Source organism: Hermetia illucens, chromosome 2 (assembly GCF_905115235.1).
Source record: "Hermetia illucens chromosome 2, iHerIll2.2.curated.20191125, whole genome shotgun sequence".
Taxonomy (NCBI): Eukaryota; Metazoa; Arthropoda; class Insecta; order Diptera; family Stratiomyidae; genus Hermetia; species Hermetia illucens.
This window is the reverse complement of record NC_051850.1, coordinates 16,431,635-16,450,750: the sequence shown is the minus strand read 5'-3', so window position 1 is coordinate 16,450,750 and position 19,116 is coordinate 16,431,635. Positions and strand designations below refer to the sequence as shown.

The window sequence follows — 19,116 nt, the reverse complement described above, 5'->3', positions numbered from 1 at the left end:
TTCCGAATAGGTCAAAGGCGATGGTAGGAGCTAGGATGGTAAGAAGTTCTGAACTCATGTTCACCGTCATAGACTTTCGACCAGATTTTACATTGATAAATCGCGAGACGGAGAACATAGCGGAATCACTTAGTTCCTAAATTACCAGGTGTGAAGAGGCAGAAGTAGTAGCTGCTCGTGATGACATATCTCCCCAAAACTACAATGATACAAACGGAAGATATTCTGGGATCTATAATTGCATAGAGTATAGATCATTAAGTACGAATGTGGAGAGTCTTTAGAAGCAAGACGGAAATGCAAACTTTTCACGATTTGCGCGGAAATGCCTCATCAACCATAGATTTGGTAACATCCCTGTCTATGTGCGCAAGGAAAAACCGGGGAAAGATTTTCGGGCTCCCCGAAAGAATTGTGAAGACTGCAGATGACAAAAGGTTAGGATTGGGCGCAGAAGTAGACCTGTTGTCCATTGAGAAGAAGAAGTTGGACAACCTAAACCTGGATCTTCTAGGGCAGATAGCAAGATACAGGAAAGTACCACGTCGGGGGAGGTGGACGATACTCTCTCATTGGACAAGAACTATAAGTGTTAATGAAGCCAATGACCACCACTGATAAAGCCCAGGTTAACCTCCACCATGAAAGAGTTGTGTTCACGGTAATTGTAAGGGCAATTTCAAAAAATCCTTTGCATAACCCCTTGCGAAAAACTAAAAGCTTTTGAGCCCAATTTAAAATATATATATTATGCCTTTCATAGATCCTGACTAGCAACCTAGTGATTGTCCAAGTTTCATTGGAAGCCGGCGGGGGAGCCCAAGATGCAACCATGTAGAGGCGATAATAGAAAGCTCAACGGGGTCATCATTGAGGTCAATTACGGGGGCTACGACCGTTAGCACATCAAACGATGTAGCTTGGTGAAACAGGAGCGTATGCAGCAGAGGTCCGAAACGGTTCGACCGGGCTAAACAATCCGAGGACTGGAGGGAGGAACATGTAGTAACGCAATCTTGGAAGCAAAGCGAAACAGCTTCAGGGAATTCTGACAGACAAAGTTACAGTCAAAGATATACCGATATCACGTGTCTGTATGATAAAAAGTACATATAGATGGGACATTTATGGAAAGTGAGAAGAACCGAACACCAGCTTCTTAAAACTCATTTACCGGAGTCCTGACCCATGACGAAAGACAACATTCCGGCTGACACTCCAATCGCAGATAAAACGAGGAAATAGGAAGGCATGAAAGCGGACAAAAAGGACTCGTTTACATGACATCATTTGTAGTGAAGACAATTAAGAAGGTCTTAGATTAGATTAGACATTAGAAGTAATGTCCAAACAATAGCTAAGTCCGCAATAGACCAAGGCAAATTGAGAGAGAAGAAGGAAGGGGTTACTACTGTCTGAATGACCATGTAACACTGGAGTGTCTCGGGAGGTACTTTCAATTCAGATAAGAATTCGATGTCCTGCTGAGGTAGTGGCTACCGTCAAACTAATTTTGCTGTGACACAAATTTATGGGCTTGGAACCGGCAAATATCTGAATCAGTATTCGATTCAGATGATGAACTTCTCAATAGTGCACCAGCGGAGGCTTCGGATGCAGAGGAGAAGACGGTTTTCTTTCAGCAGGTCAGTGCAGTCCAAGAGAGACCTTCTAAAAAAGATACTTCGATCGTGGCACATTGTTCGAGCACAGAGCCAACTTGGTCAGTTCAACTGACCAGCAATGTACCCGTAATCAGATCGGTCACTTCGCGACCAGTAATAGATTTAGGAAGGCAGACGCTAACTTGAGCTTCGAGCGAGACAAGCACTTGATGGTCGTTGGCCTTCTTTCATGAATCGCATCCTCGCCTTCTCGCAGAAGTGGGGTGTTTAGGCCCGTGAAGCGTAACACGATTCGCTTACGGGTCCGGCTGTTGTTTGACATAGCGATCGAACGGCGGACATCCTGAACATCTCGTTGAAAGATATTGATGAGAATTAGACCGCCCCCAAAAATTTTTTTCCTCCAGCCCAAATTGGGTTGTTGAACACGTCTCGAAGGAGTACCAAGAATCAGATGACATGGAAGTGGGCAGAAGAGCGTACAAAACTGAGCGCTATTATTGATGTACTTGAGCAAGAACCGGTACCGCCGACAATCCAGGGGGTGAAGCCTAGCGTACGAGTTGAACGAAGGAAATTGGTTATTGCGCTCTTGGTGGCATATCGGAAGCAAGAACCACCAACCGCATTGCCGACGGTGAAATCACCTCCACCTGCCATCGATACAGCTGCCCCCCACCGACCCTCTACTGAATATCAAATCAGGGTTTAGTGACTCCAGCATGCTGCTCAAAGTCACAGTTTCGAAACCGCGGCCGACTCCTCCCTCCCGACATACAACACCGGAGGCGAAACATGCTAGCAGGTCCTCATTACGGTGGACGCTCATCGGAGGCCGCCACACCTACGATGATTTAAAGTCCAGGAGTGACGAGAGGACTCCTTCAAACTCGAGGATCGAGCTGGCCAAAATGGATCTCCATGTAGGGGCTGAAGAGCTTTGCCGAGCCGGGGGACGCTCCAAACAAGTGTACGCGAAGCGTCAGGTTTGCCCGCTAACCCCATTGGCGGAATCTGAAGATCTCAGATTACCAGGAGGAGTGAGTAAAAAAAGGGAGGAAGGGAACCCGTCTTGAGTGCAACAATTAGAAGGGTATTTGCGTGCTTCCTACCGGTACCCTTCTTCTTCCCCTTCTACGGTCTAAAATTCGTGGTTGGTCCTTAGCCTCCGGAAGTTTCAGTGTTCACTTTTCCTGGTCGAGCGACCATGTATTCTAATTTCGGAAACTGGGCATAGTGTAAAATGCGCTGTTTACTAAATCCTTCCATCTACAACGAAGTTTTCCCGGTGATCGTTTATCTTCCAACTAGGCTTTAGGACGGTACCCGGAAATTTTTCTGTCGTTCGTGCTCTCTACATGGCCTGGCTCCTGGAGCTTCCAGATCCCAGTATAAATGGCGCTTTCTAGTTCTTCATTCGCCATCGGCCGTTCACCCTCAGTAAGCATAAGATTCTCCTGAGGAATCGGCCTTCGAAAGTGTTGATTTTTTCCACTACGATCTGGTTCATGCTGCACGCCTTGCGTGTCGTAACACGATACAAGTTGAATCAATATTTTCTGTATTGTGAATTTTATTATTTAAAACGCGCAGTACAAGGTAAAATACTTTTTTGGCAACCATAAACCGCCAGTTGAGCTCGTCTATTTCATTGTTAGACTTGCGGTTTTGTCAGGGCAGAAGCAACTCATCAAACGCCGCCTCACCTCGGCCTTGGAAGCAGCGTAGCCGAAGTGACTATTCCAAACACACCTGGCTTTATTGTTTCTTAGCATTTTTAGTGCGTCCTTGACTTCCTAGTGAAGGTGATGAGGCAGTTGCTTGTACGGCCTCTGCTCCTTGGATGTGCGGAAATAGGGTTTCGGCATTGAGGAGCTCCTCGAAATAATGAGCCCATGGATTTTGTATCTGTATTCTGGGCCGGCCCGGCCTATTAAAAGCGCAGCATCCACCTTCGCTATTTTCTTTAAAATGTGGAAATCCAGACACCTCAACTTCAATATCAACGTAAGGCTGTTCTGCGCTGAAGTTTTTCTGCACTCTAATATGGGAATAGCACTTTGAAAGTGACCATCGCTCTTACTCGAAGATTCCAAGCCATCGGAATCCTCTGGTCTGAGAAAATATCGAACGCTGAGCTAAGTCACCGTACAGACCAGTTACTAATAGATATGTTACTTAAAGGGCGAAAGTGGCAGTGGGTAGGTAACATTCTAAGAAAGGCAAAGAATGCACTGGTAGCTGTCCCATGTGATGGAACCCATTTTCGCAGAGTGGAACTCCCTGGAATCGTATGGCGAAGAACATTTAGAAGAGAAAGAGGAATTAGGCTTCTCGTGAAGACGAGAAGAGAGTTGTAGCGTAGTGGACGCAGATATTGTCCACCCTATATTTGTGGACAGTGTTCTTAACTTTCATTCATTTCATTACTATTAGTTGGCATTGCATCTGTAAGGTCGTTTCGTTTTAGCTTCGCAGAAACCACCATAAGAAAATTCCAGGCGCTCCTCGCTAACGCACCGAGCAGGTATCAACTGTCAGTACTGAGGTTCGATCGCTTCGTAGACCTTAACTTTATCAATAGTGAGAAAGTGGCATCGTCGCAGTAATCATATGTTCGAAAGTACGATAACCCGATAACCACTTGATAACATTGAGCACAAATTTGTGATTTTCGAAATTCGACAATTCGTTCAGGTCTTCACTACCTACGCCTCTCTTTTCGCGGATATCACACATTAAAGCCATTTGTGATGATTATATTCTTAACTTCCCAACATTTTTGCCTTGGTCTAACATTGGCATTGCTTTTGGCTTGAAATTATCCGAAACTTATCTACAATCTTTATAAGCATTAATCGTGATAACATCCATACGCTTTATGACGTGCTGATTCTAGGAAGCTTGGATTTATCTTATTCAATTAAAATTATTGGGCAACCATACATTTTTTTCCCTTGTGTAACCAGATCGTAATCTTCGGGTTAATATTAGACTTGTTCAAATTATAAACCACTTTTGGATACGTGAATTTTCGCATTCAGGAATTTTTTGCAAGCCGTGAAAAAGGTGAGCAATGTGTTTAACGAAATGCGTGATAGTTTTCTACACCAAACATTAGACCTTTAATATTCAAATGCCGGGACCATCTACGTAGTCCCAATGAAAATGGATTCAAGGCTTTATAAGACTTGATTTCTTATCATCATCATCAACGGTGCAACAACCGGTATCCGGTCTAGGCCTGCCTTAATAAGGAACTCCAGACATCCCGGTTTTGCACCGAGGTCCACAAATTCGACATCCCTAAAAGCTGTCTGGCGTCCTGGCCCACGCCATCGCTCCATCTTAGGCAGGGTCTGCCTCGTCTTCTTTTTCTACCATAGATATTGCCTTTATAGACCTTCCGGGCTGGATCATCCTCATCCATACGAATTTAGTGACCCGCCCACCGTAACCTATTGAGCCGGATTTTATCAACAACCGGACGGTCATGATATCGCTCATAGATTTCGCCGTTATGTAGGCTACGGAATCGTCCATCCTCATGTAGGATTCTTCTCTCGAACGCGGCCAAGAGTTCGCAATTCTTCTTGCTAAGAACCCAAGTCTCCGAGGAATACATGAGGACTGGCAAGATCATTGTCTTGTACAGTAAGAGCTTTGACCCTATGGTGAGACGTTTCAAGCGGAACAGTTTTTGTAAGCTGAAATAGGCTCTGTTGGCTGACAACAACCGTGCGCGGATTTCATCATCGTAGCTGTTATCGGTTGTGATTTTCGACCATAGATCGGAGAAATTATCAACGGTCTCTTATCCTTATTCTTCCCGTCTGACCAGTGCGGTTCGACGTCGTTGATTGGTTGGTTTTCAGTGCTGACATTGCCACCATATACTTTGCCTTACATTCATTGATGTGCAGCCCAAGATCTCGCCCCAATTACCGCCTGCTCGATCTGGATGAAGGCTGTTTGTGCGTCTCGGGTCGTTCTTCCCATGATGTCGATATCGTCAGCATAGGCCAGTAGTTGGTTGGACTTAAAGAGGATCGTACCTCTTGCATTTATGTCAGCATCACCGATCACTTTCTCGAGGGCCAGGTTAAAGAGGACGCATGAAAGTCAGTCAGCCAATTTCGTCAGGATACCGAATTCTCTCATGGCCGTGTACAGTTTTACCCTGACTATGCTATCATAAGCGGCTTTAAATTCGATGAATAAATGGTGCAACTGTTATCCATATTCCAACAGCTTTTCCACCGCTTGCCACAGAAAGAAAATCTGATCTGTTGCCGATTTGCCTGGAGTGAAGCTTCTTTGGTATAGGCCAATGATGCTCTAGGCGTATGGAACTCTCCGGCCTAGCAAGATAGCGGTGAATATCTTATAGATGCTACTCAGCAACGTGATACCTCTATAATTGTTGCACTGTGTGATATCTCCCTTTTTATGCATGAGCCAGATAATGCCTCGTTGCCAATCGTCAGGTATTGATTCGCTGTTCCATACCTTGAGCATCAGTTGATGAACCACTTGGTGTAATTGGTCGCCTCCATATTTAACCAATTTAGCTGTAATTACATCGGCGCCTGGCGACTTATAAATTTTTAGCCGATGAATTGCAGGGACTGTTTTTCCTAAACTTGGTGGTGGCAGTATTTGTCCGTCGTCTTCAGTTGGCGGGACCTCCAACTCGCCGATGTTTTGGTTGTTGATTTCTTATGTTTTGTGTAAAACAAAATCGGTTTACAGTCTGCCTGTCTTGGAGGAGGAGGGAACCTTGAAAGGACGCTGTCCTGGACACGCCTCTTATCCATGTTGTTTAGTGTTATCCACTAAAATTATCCTCGGCTCTCCTCATGACCCGTGGACCCACCTTTAGGCATTACTTCACGCAGTGTAGTTAGCTAACTTTAATTAGGCCTCCTTTCTTCTATCCACGCCGTCCTGGCCTCTTACGCTTTCTACAGCTTACTTTCGGTCATTGCGATCATGAAGTTGATCGCTTCCCAATCCTCCTTTAGGCAAAATTTTCCGCTGATAGCATTTCACCTAAAGTTCGTCCTTTCTTCAAAGAGCCAATGTTCTTTGATCCAGGTAGTCACTAGTGGTCTTTTTTTTGGCCGACCTAGGTCTGATCACATGCTGACCTAGAAAACAGAATTCCTCGCATTTAATCAAACTAATAGCGAAGATAAACCTCATCACCATTGAGAAAACACGGAACGAAGAACTCGTACTTTGGACATTCTGGACAGTTTACTAATCTCCAGAGGGAAAAAGGACGAACGGTCAGCTAATTATTTGCCAATTTAAGTATACGGAACATTTGTCAACTAAAATGGAGGCTAAGACTTTTTGATTTAGATTGCAAGCACTGAGGAAGGGTTCAACTAGTTCCCAAAATACCGAGATATGTCCCTAGTTAAAAAACATTCCGCGCCCTTTTTATTCATATAATCAGAGCACCCTAAAGTTTGACCACTAAAATCACCATTCCCTTTTGCTCCGCTAGATGGTCTGCTTTGGATTTTTGCGGGCTTCCCTGCATGCTTGCCCTTTTTGCACCTAATGAATGTTACACAACGTCTTCTGAGCTACTCCTCTAGCCAGGTAGCAGCCTGATTGAAGACCAGCCAACTCACTATTCCACTAATAGTTAGGTCTTCTACTGGGGACTGTACTTTTCCTATGCATGGATGCGTCACACGCCTTGGAGATGCATGGCGTCGCATGGAGAACATTTTCTGTGGAGCCGGTAGCCTTTGTAGATTGGTTTAGCCACACTCCATTGAAGGTTTGCACATCCCGTACTTTTGTAGACCAAGCTATCCAAACATCCTTCTCGGCTTTGAACATGTTGTTTCTCTACTGTGTGGCTGTCTCCATAGTTCGAAAATAATTGCCTGATGATCGCTGTGGTTGTAGTTCTCTCTCGCGCCAGGCCAGGGCTAACAAAGGTCAGGGCTTCTTCGATCGTAACGAAGCAAAACCTCTTTACATATCCGTTGTTGGCCAGAACTTTAATCTAACTGCGCAAAAGCCTGTAATAGATTTCCGCCTTTTGCGTTATTCTCTTTGCTTCCTCATTCGAGGGCCCCAGCACTAAAACCACCGGCAATCACCTTCGGACTTCGTCCCCTTGGGTGAATAGTATTACTTGCCATGTCTTCACACTCGTCGTGTAGCAGCTATTACTGGGGTGTGGCAGCTGTACCCGTTCATAACACTTATTTTTGGAATGACGAAGCCTTTGGCGACTAACTCATTATGCATTGTATAGTTTACCTACCGCAAGCTCATATTGCCACTCCACAAGTCGAGTCTGTGGCCAATATGATTGGAGCGCTCAATGCCGCCGGTGCAAGCTTGAGGCAATTGAAGCATATTTTCATTGGTAGTCGTATTGTGCCGTTTGAATGCTACCATAGGCATTTCTCAAACTCTCGAACTCTTCTCCCCCTGGAATCTTCACAAAGCTCCTTCAACTTAAATTGCTCTTTCAACGTAGTGCAAATTTCTTCTTTGGAAGTTACTTCGTCGACATTCTTGCACTGAATATAGATCTTACATGCTTTGGGAGCGTACTGCCGTATTCTCTTCAAGTGAGTTTTTTAGTTGGTTTCGAACCCCATTAGTTTTGCCCAAATCAAATTTTTCAACCTGAACATAAGATCACCCATCTGAGTCCTTCGCATATTGCTGACATTGCCACCTAGATCCTTTATGCTAAATTGAAATCAGCTTTGACCTTAGTCTACCCACCATCGGTTCGCTTAAGTTTTACTTCGGTTGCCGACAAACGCACTTGGGCACAGGCTCTCCCTTCCTTTTTTTGGTTCCGTGCTTGTGCCTCTTCTCTTCATAGGCGCCTGTTGATTCCCTAAAGAATCACCTTTCTCGGCCCTCTCGATGGCCATACGACTGCATATCACCTGGGTTGCCTGTAACACTGTTTGCAAGCCGGTTTTAACTTTAGCTTGGGTGCTCTTTCTTCCTCCTGCGACCTATCTTAGAGGACCCTAGTGGCTCACACCATGTTTTAATAGCTTAGCCAACGTTGTGTTTAATATACGTTTGCAACTGAACTAGTTTTACTCCAAGCTGCAGTTAAAGGTAGCTCTCCATATCAGAGCCCTGTTTTCTATGAGCTTTGGCCGAATTCCTCTTTTTAAATACGTCACCCTTAGCATCTAAGGTGCTTTCTTAAGTTGCTTTTTTGCCATCTTGGGCATTGGTGGAGATCGGAGAAATGAAGAGCTTCTCCTGAATGAGTCAATTCCCTGATCTTGGTGTATCTGCTGCTGTCGTCTTGGGGTCCCTTCACAATAAATTTATTCCTGTTCTTTTTTCTCATGGTGGCTTTATTTTGAGTTGGGTTGGGTTTTCTTCTCATAGCCACTTTGGTCCACGTACCAGAGATGAGCAAGCACGTGTTCTGCTGTGAAGAATGTACATGATCACATATCTACGCATAAAGAGGTAATCTTCTATCCACCCCCCGGGATCGAACCTAATGGAGAATCTGGAAACTCCTCATAGGACTGACTGCCTGTTCGTCCGTCTATCTGTTTGGGGGAGATTTGTAATGAATACGTAATAACAATCGAGGAAACGCATGCAGGACTTTTACCGACTAAGAGGGTCGGGCGTCTGATGCGTGCTTAGGCGGAGAATTCACATAGCAAATGCTCCGTAGATTGCGCTTCCTCATTACATTCAAATGCCTACAATACTCCTGTAAGTCCTCCAGCTAATCAACAGGATAAACTTTGTGCTACGTAAAGGATCTTACAGAGAAATGCATGTCAAGCAGCACTTAGGCTCAGCCATCTGTCATTATGGAAAGCCTGTTCCTAGTTTATGAAGACAGCCTTAGCCAATGCAACTGATACTCCAATTGCTGATTCCGGACCTGACATGGGGAAGATTGAACCCACTTTTGTTAAAGCACCCAAAATTTCATTTCCCTCTACACCACAATGGCCGGGAACCCAAAATATTTCCACCGTAACTCTTTCTGCATTCCTGAACGATTATCGAGGTGATCAAACAATTACTCAACGCCCTCAGTGCTCTATCCCCAACTACGCTGCTCTCATTCCAGTGAATAAATATATCGAGGATTAGTGCATTTAGAGTTGCGGGAGATGTAGTTCTTATAACACTGGTAATAACCAGACACACAATTCCTTGCACTGCGGCTAGTTTGTGGTGAAAACTTGTTTGTCTCACCTTAACCCACCACCCTACGGATGCATAAGCGAACATGCGCCTAGTTATAGCGACGCATACCCACATTACCACATGAGAGCTGAGTTAGGGCAAAGGTCGGTCTGTCGCCCATAAGCTGTGAGAGCTCGTTTCAATTTTACCTCTGCATCTCTGCTCCAAAAAAGCTTTTTATCATGGGTGACTCCCAGATAGTTCACTTCATCGAAGAGTCGAAGGGTTGCACCCCTCATCTCTGGGGGGCAAAACCAATCCAGTTTTCTACTTTTTGTAGTTTAATGTTTAAGTCCAGAAAGGAATATCTGACCAGTGTTAAAGGCTCACGTGTGCTAATTTTGAAATTTTCTGGTCCCACATTCGCAACTCCCGCAGTCCCGCAAAATTATTTTCTCCATCCGTTAATTATCTGGCTCCTCTGCTACACCTCCCCAACTATCTTGTGATTTATTCTGCCGCTACTTTTCCTTAGTCTATGTTTCCTATCCTCGTTCCTCTTCCTCTCCACCAGGAGGTGTATCCTGCTCCGCATCGCCTACCATTCCCATCCTTACCTCTCTCCTTGTCGAGTACCTCATTGGCAAACTTGATGCCAATACCGGCCCTGATTATGACGGTCTTCCAAACCTCTTTTTGCTTAAAACTGGTCAGTACATCTCCCTTCCACTATCCATTATGCTCGATAAAAGCCTCTAAGAGAATTATTTTCCTGGCCTATGGAAAGAGGCTTTCATCATCCCCATTCACAAAACTGGCGATTGAAATCTTGCAGATAATTACCGTCCCATTTCTCTCTTCTCCTCCTGCTCCAAAATCTTGAAAAGGTATGTCAGCAACTGGTTGTCCGCCCACATAGCTGCACACGCCGTTCCTTCTCCCTCTCCTCTGCCGCCCCACAGGGATCTATTCTAGGTCCTTTAATATTTTTACTTTTTATTAACTCCCTTCCTCCTATCTTTACTTTTCCAATCAAATCTAATAAATCCAAGTTAGAAACGTTTAATTAGTATACGTAGATAGTATCCACATAATATGTGTTAAAAATGTGATCTACAAAATAACCAACTCAAATACAATTTATCAATACTTTTCAGCAACTTTTTTGGCCATCGCTTTAATTCCAATCCAGGCTTCTTGGGTGAAACTCTGAATCTTAGATGGCGGTGGATCAAATCCTGACCCGCCTGGTGGTAACTCCATAGTGAATGTTACAGGAAATCCGGCAGTACCATATGCATAATCATCGCTACCCCCTGCTGCAGAATAAAGGACACGCGTTGAACTTCCGCATGTGTAGCGACTGCCAGTCGCATTGCGAATAGCATCTGCCCCGGCGGCTGCTATCTCATGTAATATTTCGTGATTTTCAGGAAGTTTTCTGAAAGTTAGATAAATGATAAAAGATAAAAGGGAAAGTGCTATCTATCTAAAGTCCAAACTGTTTCTAATAATTAGTGGAAGCTTGAAACATAGCAACGTCTTACCTGGTCCATCCCCATGGATAAAGGATATAATTTCCGTATGAATGCAAACTAAGATAGAATACTCCCGTCCCTTTCAACGACAACAGGATATCTCGAACAGTTTTCGTCTCAGGCTCAGAAAAGGCCTTCGAACCACGATATATATCCGAACATGGATTATATGAAGCCCCAACTTCACCCCAATGATATCCGAAATTCCGGTTCGCATCTGTCCCATAACATATGAAGTTCTTCGATCGGGTCTTCCTCCACATTCGATCATTAGTATGAGAATATTCGTACCCATCTGGGTTTACGAGGGGCAGAATAATCCAATCATATTTATCAAGAAGTTGTCGATTGGCCTCCATATTCTCAACCAATTGATAGATAATATACAAAGCCGTAGCTGGGGCGATCCATTCGCGGGCATGAATTCCTGCGTCGATAAAAATCACTTTCTTATTGGGCAAATGTTGGCCATTATTGATCCGAATTACTTTGATTGCTCGTCCTTCATAAGATTTTCCAACTGTGTAAACTGAGACAGTGTTGGGATATTTCCGCGCAAGTAATTCTAAATATTCATTAATTTCGGAATGGCGATAATAACGTGTAAAACGGATGCCATTTTCGTTGGATTTTCGAGGGCCCACTACTGTACGTCCTTGCTCTCCCCAGAATTTTTCAATATCAGAGATGATTACATCGTAATTTAGTGAATAGCGGGCGAGAGTTTTCTCAAACTCACATTGTCGTCGGGGACTCACCATGATATGGGCTGAATTGTTTATGGTGCGTGGTATGTGAAGACCATCAATTCCATTTTGATGTGACAATTGGTACAAAAAGTCAGCCTGGGGCTGATTTTGAAGATTGACTTCATAGACTTTATAGCTGAGAATAGGAAAGAATGGATTTGTTAGTGAAAAATATATGTCCATAAATGTAATCTGCATATATTGCACGACCTTAATCCTATCAATCAAACCTACCTAGCATGGCCTTAAACCCAATTTGTCATAGGATAGCCACTAACCGCAAACCTCACCATTATTTGCCATTTACTATTATCTTCCTAAAGGGCAATTAGGGGGTAATCTGAAACTATGTACATAGTATAGCCATAAGTTCTCTCAGTCGATGCGTGTAACGAGATAATCTACACCGCCGAAACTGGCAACGCTGCGCACGGAGAATACCTAACCATATGGCATTTCCGTCAGACTTTCAGGTTCCGAAGGTCAGTAGCGCGTGAACGACAACACGATGAAGTTCAGTAACTACGAAAGAAGAATCGCGATTATTGCGTTGAACCAATGTGGGAATACGCCGAAAAGGATTCATATTTTGTTAAAAAAGCTGCCAGTAACCGAACGATTCGTTTTTGGGACATTAGCTTGATATCGCGAAACAGCTGATGGGATTGACAGACCGCGGGAGGGGCACCCGCGCTCCGCAAGTCGACCAAATGTCGTGCATACTGTGCGTGAGCGTGTTGGCCGCAATCCTCTCCGCAAGCAGAAACGCATGTCGGCAGAAATAGGTGTTTCAACTCAAAGTACGAGTCAGATTTTATAGGAAGATCTGGGTCTCGGTGCGCACCGGCAGTGCGATAGCCAAATGTAAATGCCAAAACTGAGGGAAATACGGTTAACTCGGTGTGCTGCTCTTCTGCAATCATTTTCCCGCAAAATTCTATTTTCTGATGAGAAAATTTTTACCATCGGGGAAAAATTCAACCGACAAATTCCAGTATGTGCTCACAATTCTTGTGAAGCCAAAGAAAATCCTCCGCGAGTCCAACGTCGTCACCATCCGTCTTCTCTCATGGTATGGTGGGGCGTCTCATATCACGGAGTAACTGATATTCATTTCTGCGTGGCTGGCGTCAAAATCAATGCGAGGATGTATGAAAGATATTAGAGTATGTAGTCGAGCCATTGAGTGAACCTCTATTCGTTGGAAAGCCGTGGTGCTTCCAGCAGGACTCGGCCCTCGCTCACAAAACCAAGATAATTCAGTAGTGGTTAGCGGCGCATGTTCCTGACTTCATAACCGCAAATGAATGGAGCTCAGGCAGCCCAAATTTTAATCCTCTGGACTACAGCCTTTGGGCTAAATTAGAGGAGACTGTCTGCGGTCGAACCTACACCGATTTAGAGAGTTTGAAGGCCAACATCGCGCGTGGAGCTCGAGAAATGCCGCTTCATACCGTGCATAAAGCGATCAATGCATGGCTTCAAAGACTTCGAGCTTGTGTAGCTGCTAGCGGCGACCATTTTAAATACATTTTCTTCGTTTGAAAGCTCTATGTTTCCCTTTTCAAATGGTGTACTTTTCAATTGATTTGGTGTATTACTACGTGGGAAATAAAGAAATAAAAATTTGTTTGCCTGACAGAACTTATGGCTATACTATGTAGATAACAATTGCATCCCCAAGCGACAATGTGGTATTGTTGTGAGTGGAAATGTAAAATGGGGCCGTAAGCAATGAATTCCGATTGCTAAGCCACCCCCCCCCCCCTCATTTTCATCTACCCTTATCAAGGGAAAATGGACTACCGAAATCGTCTTCCCAGTAAAATCGGAACAACGACAATCAATTATGAAGAAAAGAATCAGAAAACTAAATATAGATCCTAACATTCAAATTCAGGGCCAGAAACAACTCTAAGCTCATTGATGGTAAATATGAGTCCGGACTTAAGATTCCCCACACATTCAATCAGGAGACGACCAGGCTTATAGCACTGAAATCCAGTCTTTAATAAAAGAACTGAAAGAAGCTTTTTCTGGCAACATAGTTGGCATTAGATTACGAATCAGGACCAAATGCTGAAGACAAAATCTTATCCACTACTAGGTATCTGTCCTCGGGCGAAACCCTGCCTCTAGGATTAACACCTTGTGAAAAATAGCCTTCGAGTTTATCCCAGAGCTTAGCTGAGGGGATTTTCCAAGCAGCTGCAGCCGAAGGTAAATCAACAATTATGAGCAAAAATGAAAATTTGGCCGAGAAGGTCTGTAAGAGAGAGTATCCGAAATCAACTTCTTCCTGTCTACAAGATAGTGCAACGTGAGAATTGGATGAGCTGGAAGAGTGTTCTACCCACCGCAAAGACCGGTATCGTCCAAGACGCCACAGCCACTCCCTTCGTGTGTTGGTTGGTAATTACACACAGATCGAAACCCGTCTGTTTGGTCCTTTTGCAATGCGCTAGAAGACCAACGCTGATAAGGTGCGCTATTCTGTTGTTGGGTTGGCGGGTTCGTTACTGGACTCTAAAGGCCCCATGCCGATGTGGACGTTAACGTCAAGAGATCTGGCAATTCTAGATGTGCTGATTTTAGGTCGTCGACAAATTAGGCTCACGGCTAACTACAGATGTCAATGAGAAAGCTGCGGTCGTCGGGTGTGTAAAAGGCTGCCTCAATAGTTTCCGTACTTAATCGACCCGCTTAAAAATATGGGAACCACTCCGCAAATCTATGAAAAAATATTTTCTGGATCATATGATGCCTGAATGCTACTGTAGACTTAACACCCTGAGCAAAGTGAGGTAAGTCTTTCACGAACGAGCAAAAAGTCACCTGGGACTATCAACATCCTCCCAAATTGCATTTGGACCGGTTAGCTCTCAGGTCTTCCTTAAAAGCTATTCGAAGGCGAGAAGAACTGTCGGTAGTAGCTCGAGTCATATTTGCCTATAAGGGCGGCGTTGGGGGTTCGATAAAAACTCTTAAGCGTGCCGCTCGATTGTGGGTGATACGCCATTGTTTAGAGTCCTTGTAACGATCCAAAGCTAGCCCAGTTCGATGGAAATCATTAATTCTGCCGACGAAACTGTAGACACAGATTCACTGCCAGTACAGTCTGTTGGGAACGGTTACAGCTCGTTGGTCTGGAAGAAGAACTGCGAGCGACCATCTGAAAATTCGGCCGATAACGGTCGACCAACGTTCCATCCCTTAGACGTACACTCTTGGACCCTTATGTCCATGTGAATAAGAGTGGTACACCGAAGACTGTAAAGATGCACTTTGAAACGTTTTTTCGTTGACCCCGTCGGGCTATAGAGGCGGGCCAAATCAGGCTCTTAAACCGGGATGCGCCAGTTTGGTAAGTGCGTCGAAAACTTTCTTGCGTAAGGCAGCTGATAGAAAGCGTCGAAGTCTCATAAAATGATGAATTTCCTGGTAACAGGTTTGAGCTTCGGCAACGTCTTCCGAGTTGAATGTTGAGGGCGTAGCGAGGGGGCCATCAGCTCCAGAGGACGTCTGGTAGTTCGTTGTCCATTCCCCTCACAAACCTTGTGCTGCAGGATGTAATCTAGTTGACACGTTTGTTTTGGAGAGACCTTGTCCAAATATTGCTGTGCATCGTATGTGTGGCATAGATGCTTGGTGAATAGTTCTTCATTTATTGGAGTTACATGCCACCAACCCTTGAAATTGAGGGACGGTAAAAAACAAGCATCCCTAGAAATTTTCAGAGCTCGCTAGCTATCTCTGGCCTCAGAAATCCTTGATGACTTGATGAAGTGTGTCTAATACCGTTTGGAAAGGCTTTGTAGCTGAGGCATTCTTCTTTGTTCTTAGTCAAGTCGCATTCAGCTCCTTTGATCCGTAGCTCAGCGAGAAATAGGGTAGAAAGAAACTACGGCGGATGTGGGAAGTGTTCATCGTGGTCATCCGAAGCCACAAATAAATCATCCAAATAACACCATGCAAACGGTCAGTCTCGCAGGAGATGGACCATGATGGACTGGAGGAATTAGGCTGCATTGCAAAGACAGATTGATGATCTGGTGAAGAGGCCGAATGGAGTTGTAACAAATCTTCGATGATAGGTAACATTCAGATGTTTATAATTGCTGATAATTCACCATGATATGGTCGAGCAACGCCCTGCTCTTGTAGATTACTAATTTTCCCGAAGATGTGGCAACTTCCGAAAAGATGAATACGTTGTAGAGGGAAGTAGGTTCCACGTCAGCCCGGTCAATGAATTCCGTAACTTCTTAGCTCGAAAGTCGATGCGGAATCCGTGTTGAGTGGAAAATTCTGCAGCTGGGGAAACCTTCACCTGCTTCTCCAGTCTGCCTTATGAGAGCAGATATGGTGAAGAGGGCTATTCACAGGAGACGAATGTGAGCGTAAAAATGCATTGAAATCTATCCCCATTTAAATGAATCGAATTTTAGCGCATTTTGTTATCTAAAACAAAAGTACCCTACTTACTTAAATAAGCGTATCTCACCTCTTCGAAGGGACACTTTGGTACCATGTTGATGGTAGGCTAAGTAAGCAGGACAGAAGGAAAATGATAGAAGTGAGTGCAAAGTCTACTTCTGCAGAACATGGTGTTCTCATCCGGCAAATGGTAATGCATCAGTAGTAGTCAGAAACGTATAAAAGAATCGCATATTATTCATGCCCATCGTGGCCATTCCACCCTTTTATGTGTCACATCAGACTGGGGAGAACGTACCGTAATAATTGAATGAAAGCTAACATAGTCTATGATTTAGTGGCTTTGAGGGTGCGCCACTTTTCAAGAAAACTGCAAACACCTGTGATACTGTATTCGAAGTTCAAATATACAATCAACACAGGTGATGATTTCCTAGCGAAAGTTTGAAATGTTCCCTTCATGTAACTCAGTCTGAGACTGAATCTGAATAAAACAGAATGTTTTCTCAACCTACTTCAATATAACAGTCACTGTTTCTGTCAGTGGAAGTGACCTGCCGAGAACTGAGTGATTTAAATATCTCGGATCAATATCATCTGATAATGGTGAACTGCATTATGGATTTGGTTCACGGATCAGTGCAACTCGGACCAAGTAGCATGCTTTGAGACCGACGTATCAACGAACGTCTCAAATAAAAATCTACCGCAATGTCATCTATCCCTAACTTTCTATGGTTCTGAGTGAAGCCCGACTATCAAAGGCAGTGAACGGCGCCTCGCAGTAATGGGAAAAATATGCCGTGTTGGACTAATGGGAAAACACTCCTTGATCATATCCGAAAGGAGGACATTCCCGATTGATATGCGATTGCACTGATCGTGGAAAAATGTCCTTCGATGATATGAGCATATAATTCGCACTGACTATAACTCATTTACAAAAATTGATCTAAACATCGAAGTCGACGTGAAAATAGTGTTTTGATAGCCTCACCACTCCATCCAAATCAAGCCTATGACCGAGCAAAATGGCGTAATCGATAAAGACGAGCTGATATCGCTTCTAAACAGAACAAAGGCAGAAGAAAGACACCGACAAGTAGCTAGACAAACTTCACTGAAAAACTGCTACAAAAATTAGCTGAAATAGTCTGATACCGCCACAAAATCGAAGAATCGGAGACAACACGGAAAAATTCACTAATATCTGAAGTAATCCTTGACGGGAAAGACGAATTTATACCTATTCAGGTTAGATCATTCTTATTTTGACCCTTATTATCGTAGGACAGTAGTCGACTACAGCCTTAAGATTTTTCACTCCACAGGTCATTACTTTTCCGACGATAATTCATGCGTTTCTCAACACATCATGTCATGGTAAATCGCCCAATATTTTTCCAAAAAGTATTTTGGGAATGATTAATTACACATACTGATTTGTATCTAGATATGTGTACATTTATAGTTTGGAAACGATTATAAACAAATTATCTTAGTCATTACTCCTCACTTCCGTGGCCTTTGTTGTTAGTTATGTGAATATTTAACCATTTGGTCGAAACAAAGCAGCAGAGGCAACCATTTCCTCTTGTTTTCCACAGGGTTCCAGCACTTCCTTCGAGAACATTCCAATATCTAAATATCTTTCATTGTAGCGGAACAGATTTTAATTAAATTTCACAAAATATCATTCACGCCCCGGTCGACACTCATCAGAAAATAGATCCTAATCACCAACCTTTTTTTCGAGGATAGAAGATCCTAATCAATTTAATTTTATTTACCCATCATATTTGGCGGATGTGACGAACGTGTATACCCCGAATAACAAATAAACTTTTAAAAGCAGCATTTCCCTATCAATTCAACATCAAACTAATTTTTTCCGCTATAAGTTTTCCTTATATTTATCAATTATACCCCATCGAGATTGGGTTGGCAAAAAATATTTGTGGTATTTCAATTTCAATTTAGAAAGATTTTTTTCATAAAGAGAGATTTTTTAGACAATCTTTCGTGATACTTCGAATCAAGTATAATATACACATATGACCGAGAGAGGACTTCTGGGATTCAGGTCCGAAACCCTACTTTATTATATACCGCAGCCATTTTCTACCGTTTGGATGTTTTTCTGCTGAAGTTTTGAAGTAATGACTAGTTTGCGTTTTGTACAGGAATATAACTATCTAATTGAATCAACACAATTTCGGGCCCCTTGCTGTGGTCATCGTTTTGTAAGCGATTAAAAGTTGTTTCTTCATTTAATTGGTCAACAATAAACGAAGAATGCTCCAATTACTTACTAGATATAAGTGCATATAAAAACAGAAGGAAAACAAAAAAATATAAGTATCAGTAACTCTATTTCTATGAGTGGCAAGGGATGAAGCCAGAGGACGGTAATGAATCTCGGAGGCTACGGAACTGTCAATTAAGGCGTGACAAAGTTGAAAAAGACACATGTCAAAGATCTACGGGATTGCAGAGATGTCAAATTAAAGAAAGCGAGACGTTCAGCATATGTCGAGTAGGGAACGTTCCTTTTAAATGTTAGGGATCGAGTAAAGTAAGCAATCACAATTATGGTAAAGG

The 19,116-nt window shown here is 43.5% G+C and overlaps 1 protein-coding gene across 1 annotated transcript; it reads right to left on the bottom strand.

Moving 5' to 3' along the window:
- Positions 1–10,893: 10,893 nt before the first annotated feature.
- LOC119649992 (carboxypeptidase B-like) lies at positions 10,894–18,402 on the bottom strand. The gene is made up of 3 exons (XM_038052448.1): positions 18,306–18,402; positions 11,339–12,214; positions 10,894–11,232 (listed from the first exon to the last, which is right to left on the bottom strand). Exons 1-3 carry the CDS (start codon positions 18,371–18,373, stop codon positions 10,935–10,937), a joined length of 1,242 nt encoding a protein of 413 aa, XP_037908376.1. The 5' UTR covers positions 18,374–18,402; the 3' UTR covers positions 10,894–10,934.
- Positions 18,403–19,116: the final 714 nt, after the last annotated feature.